This window comes from Colletotrichum higginsianum, chromosome 8 (assembly GCF_001672515.1).
Source record: "Colletotrichum higginsianum IMI 349063 chromosome 8, whole genome shotgun sequence".
In the NCBI taxonomy this organism is placed as follows: Eukaryota; Fungi; Ascomycota; class Sordariomycetes; order Glomerellales; family Glomerellaceae; genus Colletotrichum; species Colletotrichum higginsianum.
This window is the reverse complement of record NC_030960.1, coordinates 3804156-3823165: the sequence shown is the minus strand read 5'-3', so window position 1 is coordinate 3823165 and position 19010 is coordinate 3804156. Positions and strand designations below refer to the sequence as shown.

The 19010-nt window shown below is 57.5% G+C and overlaps 5 protein-coding genes across 5 annotated transcripts; 2 read left to right on the top strand and 3 right to left on the bottom strand.

Moving 5' to 3' along the window:
* Positions 1–170: 170 nt before the first annotated feature.
* Positions 171–6195, top strand: CH63R_12116 (20s cyclosome subunit (Apc1); the record flags this gene model as incomplete). The annotated part of the gene is made up of 2 exons (XM_018307090.1): positions 171–3593; positions 3649–6195. The coding sequence occupies 2 exons, from the start codon at positions 171–173 to the stop codon at positions 6193–6195; spliced, it is 5970 nt and encodes a 1989-aa protein (XP_018153931.1).
* Positions 6196–7450: 1255 nt separating this feature from the next.
* Positions 7451–8859, bottom strand: CH63R_12115 (Eukaryotic translation initiation factor 3 subunit E; the record flags this gene model as incomplete). The annotated part of the gene is made up of 2 exons (XM_018307089.1): positions 7451–8365; positions 8461–8859. 2 exons carry the CDS (start codon positions 8857–8859, stop codon positions 7451–7453), a joined length of 1314 nt encoding a protein of 437 aa, XP_018153930.1.
* A 615-nt stretch (positions 8860–9474) lies between these two features.
* CH63R_12114 (Mitochondrial large ribosomal subunit l49) lies at positions 9475–10012 on the top strand (the record flags this gene model as incomplete). Its single annotated transcript, XM_018307088.1, has 2 exons — positions 9475–9804; positions 9944–10012. The coding sequence occupies 2 exons, from the start codon at positions 9475–9477 to the stop codon at positions 10010–10012; spliced, it is 399 nt and encodes a 132-aa protein (XP_018153929.1).
* Positions 10013–10617: 605 nt separating this feature from the next.
* CH63R_12113 (Arid/bright DNA binding domain-containing protein) lies at positions 10618–13959 on the bottom strand (the record flags this gene model as incomplete). Its single annotated transcript, XM_018307087.1, has 1 exon — positions 10618–13959. The coding sequence occupies one exon, from the start codon at positions 13957–13959 to the stop codon at positions 10618–10620; it is 3342 nt and encodes a 1113-aa protein (XP_018153928.1).
* A 3412-nt stretch (positions 13960–17371) lies between these two features.
* Positions 17372–18705, bottom strand: CH63R_12112 (uncharacterized protein; the record flags this gene model as incomplete). The annotated part of the gene is made up of 2 exons (XM_018307086.1): positions 17372–17845; positions 18400–18705. 2 exons carry the CDS (start codon positions 18703–18705, stop codon positions 17372–17374), a joined length of 780 nt encoding a protein of 259 aa, XP_018153927.1.
* Between the last annotated feature and the right edge of the window lie 305 nt (positions 18706–19010).

The window sequence follows — 19010 nt, the reverse complement described above, 5'->3', positions numbered from 1 at the left end:
AACCCCGAAGCATCACCATCGACAAAATAACCCACCACGACACACAATTAGCTACATAGACGCCACAGCCCCGCGGCTGCCATGGCCAACACTCTCTTGTAGGCTTCCACACCCTTAGGACCTTCTGGCCCGACATTGCTGCACCTTCGTCCCACACATGGGGGATCGCAATGGCGTCAGTTAAGTCTTTGGGTCTGCACCAGCCTAGCGGCCTTCATCACGCGGCCCACGAAGATGCACCGCCCTCGACATATACCTGGGAGATCTCGACCGACCCCGATCACAACGAGTACGACGATACATGCGACATTGAGGACGAACTGCTGGTCACCAAGAACTGCGTGGTCTGGAGCCGAGGTGCTGTGTTTCGTAAGTCGTACAAGTTCGACCTCGAACAGGAGCCTGTCACCCAGGCCCTCCTTGCTTCCTTTCCCACCGCCGACGACAGCAAGACGAACGATGCAAAGAAGAAGCCGTCCACAAAATCCGGCGATCCTCGCCGCCTGTCCCGAGCCTTGGTCGTCTTCCTGCGCACTCAAGCCCACATCTACTTCCTCTCCGGCACGAGCCATGTCGTTCACATGCCTTTCGAGGTCGAGGCCGCCTGCGCAGCACCTCAAGGAGTCATAATCCAGCGCAAACAGCGAGGCGACAGCACCGTACCAGCCTCTCTCAAGTTCCCGAAAGTTCCGCCCAACTCCTTCGTCTCCTCGCAGATCACTGTCACCTCTCCTCGAAGCTCACAGCACACCGTCTTCTCCGTCGAAGGCCTGAACAAACCAAAGCACCTGCCCTTGGGTCTAAGCTCGACCCTGGGAAACATGTGGGAGCCGACGTTGGAACAGCCGAACTCGCACTGGCCGCGCCTGGTGTCTCTGCTGGACCCCTTGCAAGAGCTTGGGCTCGTGGTTACTCGACCGGACGGCGCTGCCGGGGAAAAGAGGAGGAAGAGCTCGCCCAAGTCGCCCTATTTCCTGGACCCCGCCGAAGAAATTCTACACATTGAGGAGATCAAGCATCCCGGCGCACCCAAGACCAAGAACTTGGAACCCCTGATACTCGCCGTCACCATGAACCGGGAGGCCAGCACCTATGCCGTGTGGAGAGTTGCCTACATCAAAAATGAGGACCCCTTCATCGGCCGCCTTAAGAAGGACAAGAGCAGGGCAGAGCGTCGACGAAGCTCTATGCAGCCGCACTTCGCCAGCGGCGCCACGACCCCGGTGCAGACAAACTTTCGTGAGAGCTTCGGGGCTCCCTTGCCGGGGAAAAGGTCGAGGAAAAGCGAAAAGACCGAAAGGCTTGACAAGGTCGAGAAGCCTCTCGACCTGGTGTCTTCTTTCGACCTGGATAAAGAGTCTGGCGCCCATAGAAGACAATCACGGCGAGTGAGTTCGATGCTGGCTCGTGCGGACCTTTCTGCATCTCAGGAGCGTTCAGTCTTCTCCGAGCAGCCCTTGATCCCAGCCCATGGCGGATCAAAACGGATCGAGTCTTACGGTAGCCAAGGACCTAGACTTAGTGGTGGCTACGGCTCGTTCAACTACAACCAGACCATCCATCCCAGCCTCGGGAGTTTGCTGGAGGCCCCGATTGATGGGGTGCTTGAAGAACTGCGAGCCGGTGGGGATTTCGAGGGCTTCCATAGCATGGGCCTGGACGACCACGTTTTCGATGGCATTTCCCAGGAAATGATGTTCACCAAGATCCAGACCATCTCGCTAGACAACTCCAACGTGCGCTACTCGCTGTCAAAGCAGCCGGCCCGCGAGCACTGCAAGGTCTTCATCCTGACAGCGCCCCAGTTCGCCCTAGACGACCCCCTGCGCGGCGAGCTGCTCATCGGAATTCAGGACTCTCTCGATAAGAGACTGCAGCTCCTGACAATTGATCTCCAGCGAGGACCGCGCTTCCTGGTACCACCGAAGCCTGGCAAGAGGTCCACGTCGTCTGAAGACCCCGTCCGGCTGGCTTGCGGCGCGCTTCGCCGAGCTCACCATGTTGTAGATTCGTGCAAGGTGATCGACGGCGACATATCCGTTATCCTAATCCTGTCTGAAGGACATGAAGGCCGCAGGGAGCTGAGTATTCAGGCTCCATGGAGCCAGATCACCCCCATCAACCTCCCGCTAATGTCTTTGGAAAATGTTCGCAGTCTGCACTATCGAGGACGTGTCGTCGATAGAGACGTTCGCCACCGCAAGTCGGAAGTCGTCGAGGTTGCTAACGGCCACGTCGGCGGACTCAAGTACTCCAAAGCCAGGGGGGTCGTCGACATGGTTGATGGCGAGGATAGACACCACCAGATCCAAATCCAACTCCAGCCTCGAAACCCGCAGGTGCGCAAGGTGCTGGACGCATGTCGGAGCATTCTCCCGGCAACGCATGCCGAGAAGATCTTTCCCGGCTGGTGGCACATCATGATATGGGTCAAGAGCGAAGAGTTCGAAGTTGCCGACGCAGAATGGTCATCGCTGGTGATTCTGCTTTTGACCATCTATCTCGCTCTCGGAAAGACAAAGCCAGCGCAAGACCCTCCGACCAAGCCATCCAGAGGCAGAAGACGACCTCAATCCGGCTCCTTTGGGTCAATACAAACCCTCGAGGACTGGAACACGCTACATCTGTACGAAACCCCCAATGCCCTGGGTTGTCCCAGCTGGCAGCAAACCAAGGCTTGGGATTGGACCCTCGATGAAGACAATAGTGACGACACGGAGAATATCATCAACCCAGGCCTCAAGGGGTCCAAGTTCATGTCAACACATGTCCAGTACGCCAAGGGATACCTGGCATCTCCGCTTGGCGAAAAGGCCGTCGGCGAAAATGGCTATCTGCCAACCGGGCAACAACGCAGCGCGGAAAACCGTGGGAACGCCGCTTGGAATATCTTAGTTGCACTTCACCTCCTTCTCGAGGAACAGAAGCTGGATATCATGACTCCCGAATACGCCTCTCCAGGAACAGCCCCACTGCGTGTAGTCACCTGTCAGATTGCCCGCTGGCTTGGATGGCACAATTTCGTGGCCATGTATGAGCTGGGGATCCAGGAAGAACTGGATCCTCATTACGACTCAGGTCAGCAACATCTTCATAAACAGGACTTCATGATGCTAACATCAACCACAGAGCTTCGCCTTGAAGTTCCCCTTACCCAGCCCTCTGGTGTTGATTTTGACATCTTTCACTGGATCCAGACATGCCTCGCCACTGGACAGTATCATCCATTCCTGACACTAGCCAATCTATACCATTCTCAACCGGTAAAAGCCGAGCAAGATCATCTCAAGGATTCAAGATGGACCCCCGTTACCCCAAGGACCTTCATGTTCAAACGTTTTTTTGAGAAGCTCACGCCAAAAGGCAGCCCTGCCAGCATGGTTGAGGCCATGCACTCGGCGGGCATCAGCAGCCGAGTCCTTGAGACACTTCCTGAAGCCGTGCTCACACCATTGAAAGATTCCATATCGAGGTGTCAAGCCCGGCCGCCTGCTTCATGGCCCAAAGATCTGCTGGAGCTCGTCAACCGCGGCGACATGAGCATGATATTGGCACCGACCAAAAACCTGCAGAAGAGCGGTGCTAACATTCTTGTGCGTTATCTGTGAACCCACCATGTCCGTGTGTGTCGATATTGACTAGCAACAGACGCCCACGCACAATGCGGCGTGGGACTATCGCACCATCTGCCAAAGCGTCGACGAATACAACAATATTGGCTACGACGAAGGCGAAGGTACCGAGCGGCAAGCCGTCATCCGAGCCCTTTTCAAAGAGGACCGCCGTCTCAACGAAGCCCAAAATCTCTTATCAACCCACAGGGCCCGCGTCGTCCGCCTTGAAGCCGACCCAACGTGGTCGGAGAGCGAATACCTCGAGAGGCAAAAGGAACTCGTGTCCAGGATAGCTACCGGCACTCTGGCCATCCCCGCAGGCCGAGCTCTTCTATACTACAGCTTGCGATACCCGTTGCTGACACAGAAGTTCCACGTGGCCGGATTCAACCTCAACTGCGTCGTCCGTCCGACCAACGTCACTGTCGGCGTTGACAAGACACTGTTCACCGAGGACAAGGTCTGCTGGGGCTTCTTCCACCAAGGCGTGGCCGCTGGGCTCGCCATTTCACCACAGGCCAAGGGCATCGACACGTCATGGATCCTGTACAATAAGCCTGGCCACGATCTAAGTAACCGCCATGCCGGCTTCTTGTTGGCCCTGGGTCTGAATGGACATCTCAGGGGCATCGCCAAATGGGTCGCTTTCAAATACCTGACGCCCAAGCACACAATGACCTCTGTTGGTCTCTTGCTCGGCCTCGCAGCGTCCTACATGGGCACTATGGACTCTCTCATCACCCGACTTATCTCGGTCCACGTTACTCGCATGCTGCCTCGAGGGGCCGCCGAGCTGAACCTCTCCCCGCTGACGCAGACGACCGGCATCATGGGCATCGGCTTGCTCTATTATAACAGCCAACACAGACGCATGAGCGAGATCATGATGTCCGAGATCAAGCACGTTGACGAAGAAGACGAGGACGAACCCCTTCGCAGCGAATGCTACCGCCTGGCGGCCGGTTTCTCGCTCGGTCTCATCAACCTCGGCAAAGGGAACGACCTCCGCGGGCTCCACGACATGAAGCTCACCGAAAGTCTTGTAACAATCGCGACTGCCACGAAGAAGGTGGAAATGGTGCACGTCTTGGACCGAGCAGCCGCGGGCGCGGTCATGGCGTTGGCCCTGATATTCATGAAATCCGAGGACCAAATCGTCGCCCGGAAGATCGACGTACCCGAGTCCATCGTCCAGTTCGACTACATCCGGCCCGATATCCTGCTCCTGCGCACTGTCGCCAAGAACTTGATCATGTGGAACAAGATCCAGCCGACGTTCGCATGGATCCTCGGGAGCCTGCCCAAGGCATATCGTAACCGGCACAAGCTGGTTAACACGTCGAGGCTGAAGAGCACAGATCTCCCCTTCTTCAGTATCATCACTGGAATCTGCTTCTCAATCGCACTGCGTTACGCAGGCAGCGCGTCTACGAGGGTACGAGACCTTTTGATACACTACCTCGACCACTTCATCCGCATATCCCGGTTGCCCGCCACTCAGCGCCCGCCGCCCCATGACTATCCCATGTATGACGAAGAGCTGGCTCGTTCCAACGCTCGCATGTGCCAGGACGTGCTTGCACTCTCGGCCTCTATCGTCATGGCCGGGACCGGCGATCTCGTTGTGCTCCGTCGCCTCCGTCTGCTGCATGGCCGAGACGACCCCGAGACCCCGTACGGCTCGCACCTGGCTGCTCACTTGGCCATCGGATCGCTGTTCCTCGGATGCGGGACGGCTACCTTTGGCACAAGCAACATGGCCATCGCCAGTCTGCTCATTGCATTCTACCCCGTGTTCCCGACATCTGTTATGGACAACCGATCACACCTTCAAGCATTTCGCCACTTCTGGGTCTTGGCAACGGATCCTCGCTGCCTCGTGGCCAAGGACGTCGCCACGGGCCAGCCCATTTCGGCCCCTATCGAGATCCGCCGGAAGAGCACCGGGGAGCCGGACGACGCCGAGACGATCGCCACCGTCCGCCAGACGCCCTGCCTCTTGCCTCCCCTCGGCGAGATCGCGAGCATCCGCACCAACGCGGGCCCGGCCTTCTGGGACCTCGAGATCGACTTTGAAAAGAACCCCTCGCTAGTCGACGCCTTCCGGCAGAACCAGAGCCTCTACCTTCGCCGGCGTCCAGCGCAGGAGGCCCCGTTCACGTCGACGCTGCGCGCCCTCGGCCGCGACGCGCTCGCCGATGTCACTGACAACGGCCGTCAGGATCCCCTCGAGTGGGTGTTTGGCCTCGATGCCCTTCGTGACCTCACGTACGCCGAGCGCGCTACGGTGCTCGACCGGACTACCAACTCGGACGGCGTCGCCAGCGAGAGCTCCGGGTCCGCGGTTGACTCGCGGCTCGTGCTGCAGCGCAGCATGGACGGGTCGTCAAGGGAGCGGCTGCTCGGGCTCAAGATGCTGTTCGAGTGGGCCGACCGCCGCGCGCAGTTGGAGGGTAGCTCGTGGGCCCAGGCTAAGAGCGGCGGCGGTGAGGGGGAGAAGAACCAGGAGTGGTGGATGAGGGATAGTGTTGTCGAGGAGCTCAAGGGACGGGTGTTCATGGCCGGGCGCGATGGGCCGTAGAGTCTGTGGACGTGGATGTGAACAGACGGCCCGGTCATGTTTCACGAAGGTGACGGCCTTTGGTATCATGGATCAATAGCATTATGAAGAAACGCCTGACGAAAATAAGAGCATTTGCTATCCCCCCAATGCTTCATCGCTCCGTTGACGAATGTTCAGACTGATGGCCTGACGACGGTGACACGAAGAGACTACAGGAACGTCAAACCCAATAAACAGTCGAGAGGGCTCTCAATTCCGGCCTCCATCCCCATCTGTAAGTCCTAGCAGTCCGGGAAAACCGGGGGGGGGGGCTTCGGACATCTTATCCGAACACTCCATTGCTAACACACGCGATATCTGTCTCACGTTCACAACACAGCAGCGGGTGTGTAGGATACATCCTCACTCAGGAAAGGGGGACCTTGCTAATAGACTTCAATAAGAAAAAGAGAGAAGGGAGTAGGGAGGTGGAATCTCTCCACTCTCTAAACCACCCCCATGACTTCTTCTACAAGCCCCCATTCGTTCGGTTCGTCTTTCGTCTCCCACATTGCCCTTTGAAAAGAAGAGGTCTTCCCCTCCCGACCTCATCCCTCTTTTGCTTCCCCCTCCGTTTTTTTGCCCTGAACGCCGTGCCGATGCAAAAAAGAAAAAAGAGAAGTCTCGAGGGGGGGGGTGGGGGAGGAATGGGGAGTGTAGGGCTGGTTTTTCCCCCCCGTGATCGTGTCGCGTTTGGGAAAACAAGAGAGAACAAGAAAAGGAATTCTATGAACAGGGGGCGGGGAGAAAGGGAGTTCTTGAATCCACGCAACGCGACCAAAGCGACCGTCAACCTCACACCATCATCACCACTACGCCGCCACCAAAACACCACCCACTCAAGGCCGAGAGACCCCATTAGGGACAACCTCATACTCCCGGCAAAACGATCTCCGTCTTTGGGGTATTAGTCTCCGTCGGGATGGTCTCTGATATTGCCCCTGGCGGTGAGGGTCACGAGTGGGAAGAGTAGTAGTCGTTAAAAGTTATAAAAAAAAGGGGGGGAACCCGAATTCTTTTCGATTCCTCTCTTCTCGGGTATTTGTGTGAGTGTGAGTGTGCGTGTGCAATAACAACCCCCTCCCCACCCCGCCATCCGGACTTCTCTCATAAGTGTTGTGTGTGTGTGTATAAGTGTTATACGTGTGCGGGTGTAGTCATGCCATTACGCTGCCGCCGCTCTCTCTCCCCACCAGGCACCCGTCGTCATCGTCGTCGTCGTCGTGTCCGTACCCTACTTGGAGACGGCGGCGGTGAGCACCTGGGTGCGGAAGAAGCCACCCTTGGTCTTCTCGATGACCTGCTGGTAGACGTTGTTGGGCGGGTGGTTCATAATGACGGTGCCCTCCTGGGAGTCGATCTTGGCGTCGAGACGCGTCTCGCGGATGAGGTTGACGATCCACTTCTCGCCGTCATCCGGGTTGAGACCCAGCTTGGCCGAAAGGTCGCGGATGTTCATGCGGCTGAAGATCTTGCAGTAGCTCTCGCAGATGAGGTGGCGGGCGGCGTCGACGAAGGCGTCGGACGACGACATGAGGAAGAAGTCGGCGCGGCAGACCTCCTCGGCCTTGCGGAGGGCCTCGCGGGCGGCGTTGAAGTCGTGGGCGACGTAGAGGGCCGAGACGAACTCGGTGACGGGGTCGGCGTACTCGTAGGCCTCCTGGCGAACGTAGCGGATGACGTCCTTCATCTGCTTCTGGTGCAGCGACGAGTTGCGCGAGCGCGAGCGGCCAGTGATGACGGCGGCGATGAGGTAACGCAGGACCCACGGGCAGGCGGTCTGGATGGTGTTGATGTAGGCGGCGGAGAAGAAGAGGTCCAGGATGGGCTCGCGCGCGGCCTCATGGTTGAAGAGCGGGAACAGGGCCCAGTGAACGAGCATGGCGCGGTGGTCGAGCTGTGCGCGGGGGTTGTTGAAGAGCTTGCTGTCGATGCTCTCCTTGACCTTCATGATCTCCTCGACGGCCGAGTCCCAGTTGGTCGTCAGGATCTCGGACGCGAGCTTGCCCCAGGTCGCCGACGCGACGCGGTCGTTGTCGGTCGACAGCACACGGAACTGGTACAGCAGCTCTGCGGCGGCGCCGTAGTTGCCGCAGCGGAACTGGAACTGGCCGAACTCGTAGAGCGCGTTGACCATCTCGATGGTGACCTGGGTGGGTAAGGGACAGTCATGTTAGCCTTGCCTCGTCTTCCTATTCGTCTTTCGCTTCTTTATCTTCCTCATTATCGGGTCCAACAACGTACATCGTGGTCCTTCTTCAAAAACTCCAAGTTGGCAACCTTGTCGCTGCGCAGGGCGCCGACGACGTCCTCACGGGTGAGCAGCTCCGAGATCTTGGCCGTGTCCTGCTCGTACTTCTCGAGCTGGGCAATGACATCGTTGCGCTTCTTGGCATACTCGGCAGGTGCCTCACTGCCGCCGTTAAGCTCCTGGTACAGCTGGGCGACGTAGTCGGCCATGTTGGTGTCCTCGAGCAGCTTGATCTTGCCGGCGAGGATCTTGCGGGCCGTCTCGTCGTCGCCCTTCTCTTCGGCGCGGCCGGCCTCGAACTCGATCAGCGGGAAGACAAGGTGTCTCGAAAGCTGCGACGCGACCTTGGGCAGGATGCTCTCCTCACCGAGGGCGGCGTAGACTTCCTCCATGATGGGCGGTTGTGTGGTGTGTGTGTGTGTGGGTAGGTGGGTGGGTGTTTGTGGTATCGAAACGGTGTAGACGGAATAGGGATTTCGTCGTCGGACTTTTTTTTCGATATCGGATCGTCAAAAGTCGAGGTATGGAGTCGTCGCGAGAGAGAAGGGGTGGATGTGTGTGTCTCTCGTCGGCCGTCGGGTTCGGGGTGAGCTGCGCGAATCGTCTCTTTGAGCCTCTCGAATCTTTTCCTTCCGCTGAGGGGCACGGAAGAGTTTTGGGCATTTTCGCCAAACGACCTGAATTGGTGGGGGGTTTCGTGCCGGGGTTTTCCCGTTCCGCCTAATTCGTTAAACCGGGGGGGGCTCAATATTGAATGCTGACATAAGTGAAACTGGCAGCGGGTCTTTGGCAATGTGGAGATGAGAACCCCGACGGTGTGCGCACGGACCAGGAACACGCGAAAACCGTCCCGAAATTCAACCGGCGCGAATCCCTTCATCCAGCAAGAAACCTCTGAAGGAAGGGCCCTCTTTGTTGTCACAGCCCTCGCCAAACCTCAGCCTCGCGTCCCCCAGTCTCCGAACATCCCCCGATTCGAAAACGCTGTACATCCACACTCTTCCAAGATGCGCCCAGCACTCACCACCGCCGCCGCCGCCGTTCTCGCCCGGTCGACCCCCAGAGCATCCGCCCTCCTTCCTTCAATACGCTTCTCCTCCTCCGCCTCGACGACACCAGCCCCCGCCGCCGTTGCGAGACCGTACGTCATTGGCCTTACCGCCGGCAACCAGTTCCCCGTCTACCCGAGTACAAAGGCCGCCGGATCTTCCAAGTTCACCGTCGTCAAGAAGATCGAGGGCAACAAGAAGGCCTTCGCCCAGGACCTTGCCCGCGAGGCAGGCTTCCCCGCCGAGGATGTCAAGCTGAACCCCGTGACGGGTCACGTCCAGATCAAGGTACGCGCCTCTCTACACAACTTCTGGTTTCCCCAGCTGGAAGTCTCGAAACGTGTGCCCGGACCGGTCCAGCGCCGTCGTGCCTCTCAGCCGCCGCCCCCAATCCGATGAATGCTTCCCTGACTAACAAGACTGTCAGGGCTTCCACGTCGACAAGGTAAAGCAATGGCTGAGTACCGCGATGGGCAAATCTACCGCTGCAGTATGAAAGAGGCATCGGATGGAGGAGAGCGAGGCTGTATAATCAAAAACTGTATCATACCATTGGGGACAAGGAGGGGAGGGGATAAAATACTTTGACGGGTGCTCCGCGCTGGGGGCATGGCCGAAAGCTCCGTACAATAAATACCCAAAAACGGTATCTATGGCAGATGTACTATTAGCTACTGGAATGGGCACTGGATCAAACCAAGCAATAAACCACATGCAAAAGAGACAAGTGCCTTCCAGGTGACAGCATTCATCCTGTCCAATTCATTATACTGCCTGCACCTGGCCGCCTCGTCGTATTCAGACAGTCTTTGGAGGTATTCTGCATTGCCGCGTCATATACACCTAAGAAACAAATGGCCCCATGGCCAAGCAGCCTCGCTCCATGCTCCCAGATAACTCCCATCCACTCGCCCAATATCTTTTTTTTGGTTACAACACTTGTACAATATCCGCACCATACTCCCAACGCTGGGCTGGATGTTAAACCTCCTTTCAACTGAATGTCCACATGGTATAGCAACCGCTCCTTTTGAAACAAACGTAGACGCCGACTGCCTGTCGATGCCATGCAATATCCTGAAAGTCGTGAAAGTGACTATCTCAAGAGTCCACTGACGCGTAAACCGCAAGGTTCCGGATCACGCCATCCTTGGTCCAGTCTGGCGACCGCATCAGCATCATCTTGAATAGGCTTTCCTCCGAAGGCAACGAATCCGCTGGTACAGACGACCTGGGGTCGTTGGGATCGCGGGACTTTTCTGCTAGTCTCCGCAGAGTCGAGATACCCGACGTCGCAATATATACCAGCCCCGTGTCACGACCCGCGGGATCACCTTGGCCGCTACGTGTTTGCCACGGCTGCTCGAACTGGGCTCCCAGCACCTGCACAAAATGATACAGGGCTTGCGCAAACCCGTTGCCGCTGGAAAGCCATGATTTGGCAACGCCTGTTTCGTACCCTGGAGCCAGGGAGGCGAGGATATCCGCAGCCAGGAGGCCCTGCATCAACCACGGCTTGCGATCCTCGACGAGCCGGAAGAACCGTTCTGGAGCCTCGATGTGTGCCACGGCGGATTCGGGCGACTGGATGGGAACGACGGTCGTAGCGAGAGCAAAAGAACGCGTCAACAAGTCGTACGGCGGACTGCTGCTAGCATCCATAGAATACAGCATCTTGTAGTGCGTTCTGTTGGGCTCGTCTCTGGCCAGAAATCTGGCCAGCGCGTCTACGGCGTGGAAAGTGTACGTGTGGACACCAGGCTGATAGGGCGGGAAGTAGAGCTTGTCGTCCATGGTTGTTGGCCCTGGTGCTGGCGCAAAAGCCAGCAAGAAGTGCAAAAGACACAAAGCCTGCTCGCGGCCGGGAATCTCAACCGCGCCCGCAATGTTGGACAGGAGGATGATGGCGTCCTTCATAAACTCCAGCGTGTTTGCGTTTGTCCGGAACAGCATGTTCCGGGTGCCGAGATACCTGATGACGACGCAAAGGAACTTAATCACTAGCTCATCGCCCAGTACAAGATGGTTCTCGTTGGAGGCTTCAGGAAAGGACAGGTTGCGCAGAATGGTGATGACGCAGGAGAAGCGCTCAACAGCTCGGTCGAGCTCGTAATCTAGCGACCCGAACTTGGGCAGCTCCCTAACACCCATCTTGTCGGTCCAGCAGGCGCGTGCCACGTCCTCGTAGGGGGCCAGCTGGATGTCGGCCGAAGCCTCTTCTGTGTTCTCCACAAGCAAGTCCAGCTGTTCTTCGGCACACTCGAGAAGCGCTTCAATGAGTTCCTCGCAGTACTTCAGGTGGATGTGCAGCGCCTGATGCTGGGTCGCCGTAACGGTCGCAAGGGTGTCGAGGGCAAGGCGGACTTCGCCGTGAATGCCGGATTCTAAGCTCCGCGTGAGGGCATGCAAATCTACATACCCCAGCTCGTACGGTGGGGGAATGTCAGGTTTCAGGCTTTGGAGTTCCAGACCCTTCAAGTCAAATGCCCGGACGTTGATTCCGCCGTAGGTCTCGAGAGGGCGAGCGCTCGGCGTGTATTCGTCGGATTCGTGGGCCAGTCGCAGCATGCGGGGTTTGATAGACGCCGCCATCGGGTTTTGGTCCATCCCAGGAGGCGCGGCCATGGGCATCCCTCCACCTTTGACGGATGCTGGGGACGCTGAGGGGAAAACCTGAGGATGGCCTGGCGTTGGCTCGACGCTCCGCGAAAGGCTATTGCGGGCGTGGCCCTGCTGCGCAGTCGCGGGAGTATGTGGCCCTGGTGCTTGAGGAGTTTGGAACCCGTTGACCGACGGAGGCTGGCCGCTGAATGACCCCTGCTTGACGGGAGTCTGGACCTGCTGAGGAGGCATGTTCGGCTGACTCTGAGGCATCATTGGCTGCTGGGGCGGCAAATGACCTTGCGGGGACATTTGCTGCTTCGTAGGAGTCGACTGAGGTTGGGCACCGGGCGGAATAGGTGGACCGGGCTGACCGGGTTGACCGGGCTGGCCCGGCATGCCTGGCTGGTTGTGATGCTGCATCATACGCTGCCGGCTCTGCTGCGCGACCCAGGCCTCTTCGAAGCGAAGCAGGTTCCGTTCGTAGATTTCCTTCAACATCTGTGGCGCCTGAGGAATCTGGCCGGGGTGGAAGCCTATGCTGTTGGAAACATGAGGCCATTGATTGCCGGCGGTCGTGGGCTTGTAGCCTCCTTTCGATTGTACGGATTGGAAGAGCGTAAGGAGATTGACGGGGCGGTTACCAATAACCGGATTGGGGTCGAGTTGTTGGCCCTTGGCGGCCATGAAGTTGTTGAGAGACTTCATGAAGGATTCGGGGTTCGATCCGGGCATCGGGCGTTGTTGGGGCTGGGGTCGCATGGCGCCTGGCTGCATCTGGCCGTTGGGCATCTGCATCGGTTGCTTTGGCATCATGCCGCGGCCTTGAGCCATGTTCTGAGCCTGCATCTGCGCCGCCATCTGCATATTCTGCATGCTTTGCATATTTTGCATGTTCTGCATGTTCTGCATTCCCTGCATCGTCCCTTGTTGAAGTTGTTTAGCCAACCTCGCCTGGTAGGCAGCCATCTGTTGCTGCTCCATCGGGTTTCGTGGTTGCATATTGGGAGGCAACATCTGGTTCGGCATCTGGCCCATATGCTGAGGCATCTGTCCCATCTGCTGAGGCATCATGCCCGAGGCGGCCATCGCGTTTGGGTTCGGAGAGGGTCGCGCGGGCGACTGGGAAGGGTTGAAGTTGGGATTATAGCCCTGTGGCATATTCTGCATGTTCTGCTGCATATAGTGGTTCGGTTGGGGGGTGCCGTGTTCGGAAGGGTTCGGGGAGGCTTGGGGCGCGAACTGCTGGGCGCCGGGCGAGAAGGGATGCGGTGACGCGGTTGCGACTCGCTGAGGTACACTGCCGGGTCGCAGTTGGTTCGCCATGATGGGAGACGGCGTCGCGTTGGCGGAGCCATTGGGTTGGAGATGGGGGTAGGGCGAGGGTTGTCCTTGAGCCTGTTGAGGCATACCGGGTTGATAGCCGGGGAAGGTCTGGGGCGTTTCGGAGCGCGACGTCGGCAGCATGCCGGGATTCTGTCGCGGCGAGCCGGCGATGCTGTCCTCGCGAGGACGAGGTCGCTTTGATGGAACGACTGAGTTGGTTTGATAGGCGGGGTTCTGGAAGGATGAGGGCGATGCGTTGCGCATCTGGCCATTTTGCATGGCGGCCATCTGCTGCTGCTGCTGCTGTTGCTGCTGCTGCTGGTGATGCTGAACCTGCTGTTGCTGGGCCTGCTGGGCCTGTTGAGGATTGGCAAACTGAGCGGGATTGAAGTGGGCAGGGCTGCCCATGAAGGCGGAGGGATCCATCATGGCTCCGGCAGCGTTCGAGTCGTTCATGTGTGGGAAGGCGTTGCCATTGTGGTTGGGGACCGCGGCTTCGTTCATCCAGGTGCTCATGGTTGTGGTCGGCTCGAGCGACCCATCGAGCGATGACTGGGGAAAATTAGCGACTGCAGTGAAATGAGCCAAGGTCCATCGAGATGGAGCAGTAAACGGGCGAGATGGAAAGCAACACGGCAGTGGGTTGTCGCGATGCAGACTTGTCGCGCGTCGCGGTTGTGTGTGGTGTGTGGACTGGACGTGGTGCGTGGTGCTGGGGGGAGCGAGCGAGCGGACGAGTAGCGGGTTGTGTGGGAAATCAGCAGTGGAGCAGTAGCCGCATTTGGCTGAGGTGCGCTGGGGGGGGTTCTAGAGGCTGGTGGGAGCGCTGGCGCCACCGGGCTTGGGCGAGAGAGGGAGAAGCGCGTGAGTGTGCTGTGAGAGGCGGCAGAGTGGAGAGTGGGAGTGAGAGTGAGAGCGAGAGTGAAGCGAGAGACAGAGAACCGGCCGGGCCTTTGACCGGCCTTTACCTACCTACCAGGCAGGCTTAGGTAGTGGAGGGATGGGGGCAAGCGGAGGAAAGCGGCGCACCAGGAAGAGGACAGCGAGAGAAAAAGAGGGAACGAGAGAGTAAGTAGAGGGAAGAATCCTCCGCAAGGCCAATACAAGAAAAAGAAAGACAATTCTTCCCCGAGCAAGAGAAGCGCGACGCAAGAACAACCCAAGAGCTATCAAGTCAAGACTAGACAAGACAAGACAACCTGCCCGACGAGGCGCGTCGTGTAAGCTCAGGTTTTTTTTTTACTCGTCGGTCTGTCTAGCCTGGTACAGGATGGGGAGTGCAAGAAATAGAAAAAATAAAAATAAATAAAACCAAAAGGCAAAGTGTAGACGGTTCGAAAACCTGCGGCTGCGTCAGAGTCGCGAACTCGCGCGGCTACAGAACACCGACAGCAACGCCCGCCGGCCGCATCAACCATCAAACGACGGCATCATTGCATCGAATAACGGTCACGAGACAATTAAAATAGGACCTACAACTCTATCGGCGGTCCGGGGGGGGTGGTCTGGATGGGGGGGTGCGAGGCTTTGTAGAGAAAGAGAGTGAGAAAAAAAAAAGGGTACGACTTTCGGGGCGGCGGCGGGAAGAAGACAGGACAGGTTCCGGTCGGGACAGGACAAGACAAGGCAGAGAGCAGTGAGAGGAGCAGAGGCAATGCAAGCGACGGGGGGCGAGGATCAACGCAAATGCAACGAAAGGCTGACGAAAGAGAAAAGGCTAGTCTTCTTACCTAAGGAGCTGATGGCTGGCTGTCTGTTTGCGCAATGGAGTTTGCTGGACGGGTCGGATGCGAGCGTGTGTGCGTGACGGAGTGAGTGGTGAGCGACTGATGAGCGAGAGTGTCTTGCGATGCGAATGCGAGTGAGTGTGATTGAGAGTGAGGGTGAGAAGTCTCCGCTGTATGTGTGTCCCCGGTATCTGTGTGGCCTGTCTCGTCAAATCAGCAGAGTCAGTTGTCAGGGGCGGGGCGGTGCTGATGTCGGCGCTTCCACTGGTTTCATCGCCCGGCGTGAGAAAACACTCAACAATGCGACGCTTGCCCTATTTGGACTAGTGTCCAATGGACCAAATGCAGCCGAGAGCCCGGAGTCTACCGAAAGGCCAATCAGATCCCTCTGTTAGTGTCAGCATAGGCCGCCAGCAGCTTTTGTTAGTAGCGAAGCCCCAATTCTGGTTCTTCGGCTATCAGATTCTCATCCACTCAGTATCGCGACCGTACCGGGCTCCCAAGGCTCCATCTGCCCTGGGTACTCCCATTTGCTGCCCACCCATCCTTGGTGTAGTTGTCGCCGGTGCTGTCGCCGGTACTGTCGCCGGCCTGCATTGTCTCCGTCTGCCATCATGTCTCTTACGTTGTGCCCGCCGTCACGGTTTTCTTATGGTTCTGTAAACTCTTCTATTCTTTCGCCTGTGTCCGTTCTGCTTTTTGGAGAATGTTGTGTGGTCTTACTTCTCTGCTCCCTTGCGTCACGAGCCTGACAGCATCTTCCGGAGTTCAACCCATCATCATCACCACCGTCACAACTGCCCTCGCAGACCATATGTGACGGCTCTTACCGGCATTCCCCGTGCGAGTACTATCCAAGACTTCTTGGGCCAGAGATTATCATTAGGTCCATTGCCTGTCTAGCGGCCGCACACCGATACCCACCCCAAGACCATGGCCACAACTTGTGGTCATTGATGGAGTGGGCTCGCTCGGAAGCTAAGCCTCGTAGTGACGTCTGCGTCTCGTACACGTCCATCTCACTCTGAGTAAGGTCTGGCTTTAAAACAAAGAGTGTAGATGACCAGAGTGTAGCAGCAAGTTCGTCCACTTGGATGATGAGCTCTCGTGGTCGGTGCCAGTAAGGGAGATGTTCGTCGGGTCAGGAACCTGTGACTAGAAAGGGTAGGGACAAGAAATACACTGGATTTCCTAGGGAGGGGAGGGTGGACATGGCAGCTGACAACCGACCGCAACGAGAGGTGAGGCGACTATGCTGTCCAACGATGCTGGTTGCGCAATACCAAGAAAAGCATGACAGCAAGATGGAAGCGCGACGGGTAGCGCGATCGGTGATTTAAGAGACTGCGAGATCGTTTGAGCGCCGACAACAGCGACAAGTCCAGCACGGTCTGACTTCCAGCTCGGTAGGCTTTGCATATAAACCACCAGGGCGCGTGACAGTGAACTCCCCCATTGCCATCGTCTGCAAGGGGATGGGGGCTGTGACCTTGCCGCCGGTGTAAGTGGGGAGTCTCATGTTGGGTGCAGGTCTCCAGGACGAATCGGTGGCTGGAAGAGGCTGAGAGCGCGAGGAGCATGCTCATTGCAGCAAACAAGTTGAGAGGGGAGAAAAGGCAAGAAATTTGCCCCGCGCAGGTGGCTAATGAATGTGCCGTTGTCGTGCGAGTAAGCGATGGTGCACCCATCTGGTCTGCCGCTGTCGTTCGTTGTCCATGGTTGTTGATTGCTGCAGGATGCCCCGCCAATCAAGTGCAAAAGAAGCCGATGCAGTAAAGGCGCATCCCTCCCAGCCAGATGGCTTCCTCGAGGCGGCGGCGGCCACACATCCTCATCCGAATCGCCAAGTCCTAGGCGTTAACGGTAGTCCACGGGTGACCAGGCAGGCCATGTGTTGCGCTGCTGTCATTGAGTTCGTGGACATTGTCCCAGTGGGTTTCTTTGGTGTAGTGTTTCGAATTCCCCCTTGCATCCCCTTCCGTCAGCTGGCAACCCCAAGATGAAGAAGTCTCAAATGTTTGCGTGGCGGGAGTCGTGAGCAAGCAATGCAATGATTATCGAGTGCCTGATGCTCACCGATTGAGACGGCGCCCGCGGTAGTGTTGTATGGTGTGGCGCCCTTCTTCCGCAGGACGCAGGACGCAGCACGCACGTAATGTAGTAGTGCGCACTGGACCGTAGCCGTAGGGTCTGGGCTGCACTCAGGGTTTGTTTCGGTCATTTTCTTTGGCGGGATCCCATGTCTGGCGTGGTCTGGCATGGGCCGGTGCCGGCCCCGTCATGGCCACGGCCCGCATGGCTGGACCTGGAAGGCTTTTTACTCGTGCCTGGGCTCGCATTGGTGTTGTGGTGGTGCTTGGGTTTCCGGGTTCGACTGGGCTTTGAATTTGGCGCATCTTCTCGCCCTCTTTCCCTTCTTCCCTTTCGTCGTCATCGTCATCCTCCTCCTGCTGCTGCTTCCTGGGGGTTAGGCGCATGCGAAGGAGCACACTGACTGGATCATGAAGCCAGACGGTCTGGCCAGCAACGGTAGTCGGTGGGCTGGAGATTCTCGCTCGCTCGGGCCAGATACGGCTAAGGACCCTGGTCGACCCCGTCTGTCGAGTGGCCCCGGGCAGCCCATGACTGTTTCGAGCCTCGGCGGGTGGGAGTCTGTCCTCTGGTCCTCCTTCCAGCTGGGTCGGCGTGCTTCCGGGAGGTTTGGAAGTGTCGTGAGAACCTTCTCACTCGCGGAGGACTGATCTTCTCACATGGAAATCGATTCGAAAACGGGCATGTGCTGTTTTGACGTCGTTGCAGTCGAATGGGTGGCACTTACAAGGCGCCGAACGGTGGGAAAACGGTACTGGAGGTCCCCAAGGAGGGGCTACCGTTTCTAGGTCAGCGGTTACAGAAGTCGACGGCGAGAGCAGCCGCAAATGAGCAGCAACACAGGCTCACAGCGATGCTAGAAAAACAAATTCAGCAAGAACAGAAAGAGGGGAGGCAGTAGAGGCAGAGGAAAAGGTGAGGGAAAATGCGAGAGAAGAGGAGGAAAGGAAACGGGGGGGGGCAGGTTGGGCGATTTATGTGAATAAAGTACATGACGGATGTACCTCCCGTTCAGTCCACACTGCCCTGAGTGAGTGGGTGAGTTGAGTGAGCGAGCGTGTGAGTGTGTGTGTGTGTGTTTGTGTGTGCGCGACCCGTGCCTTCCTAGCTCCCTGCCTCCTCCCACAGTGCCAGGTACCCCGATGAAGAGCTGGGCGTTTCCTTCCCACACCATGCGCGTCGTCCAGTACCAGTCAGTGGTTCCTTCCCTTCCTTCAAACACCTGGCGGGTGCGAAATTGATCCAAAATGGGGAGTCGCAGGCAAGTCTGCTGGTCTGGTCTGGGCTGTCCTAGGTGGGTGGGTACGTAGGTGTAGGTGTAGGGGGTCGTGGGACGAAAGACTGGAAAGAATGGAAGAATGGAGGGGAAGGAAAGATGGGAGGGGAGGGAAAGGGCAGAATTCAGGTAAACAGAAGGGAAGGAAGGAAGGGTAGAAGGGCTCATGGCACTTTAGAAGGCGGCTTTCCTCAGCTGATGGATGCCTCTGGCGTCAGTATCATCAATCAAACACTTGAGCTCCAAGAGGCGGCAGCATCAGCAACAAGTTCCCGCCAGAGACAACAGCAAAGAAACCAGAGGGAAAGCCTCTTTCGGGCCGCCCAACCAACTCAATTGCTCCCCCCACACCAAGCAACTAAAGACACCAAAAGACGTGGTGGACATTGACCGTCACATCACCACCACCTTGTCCGTTTTTGATAGACGCCTCATTTGCTTCGGACGAGTGCGTGTACGCATCCGTTCATTCG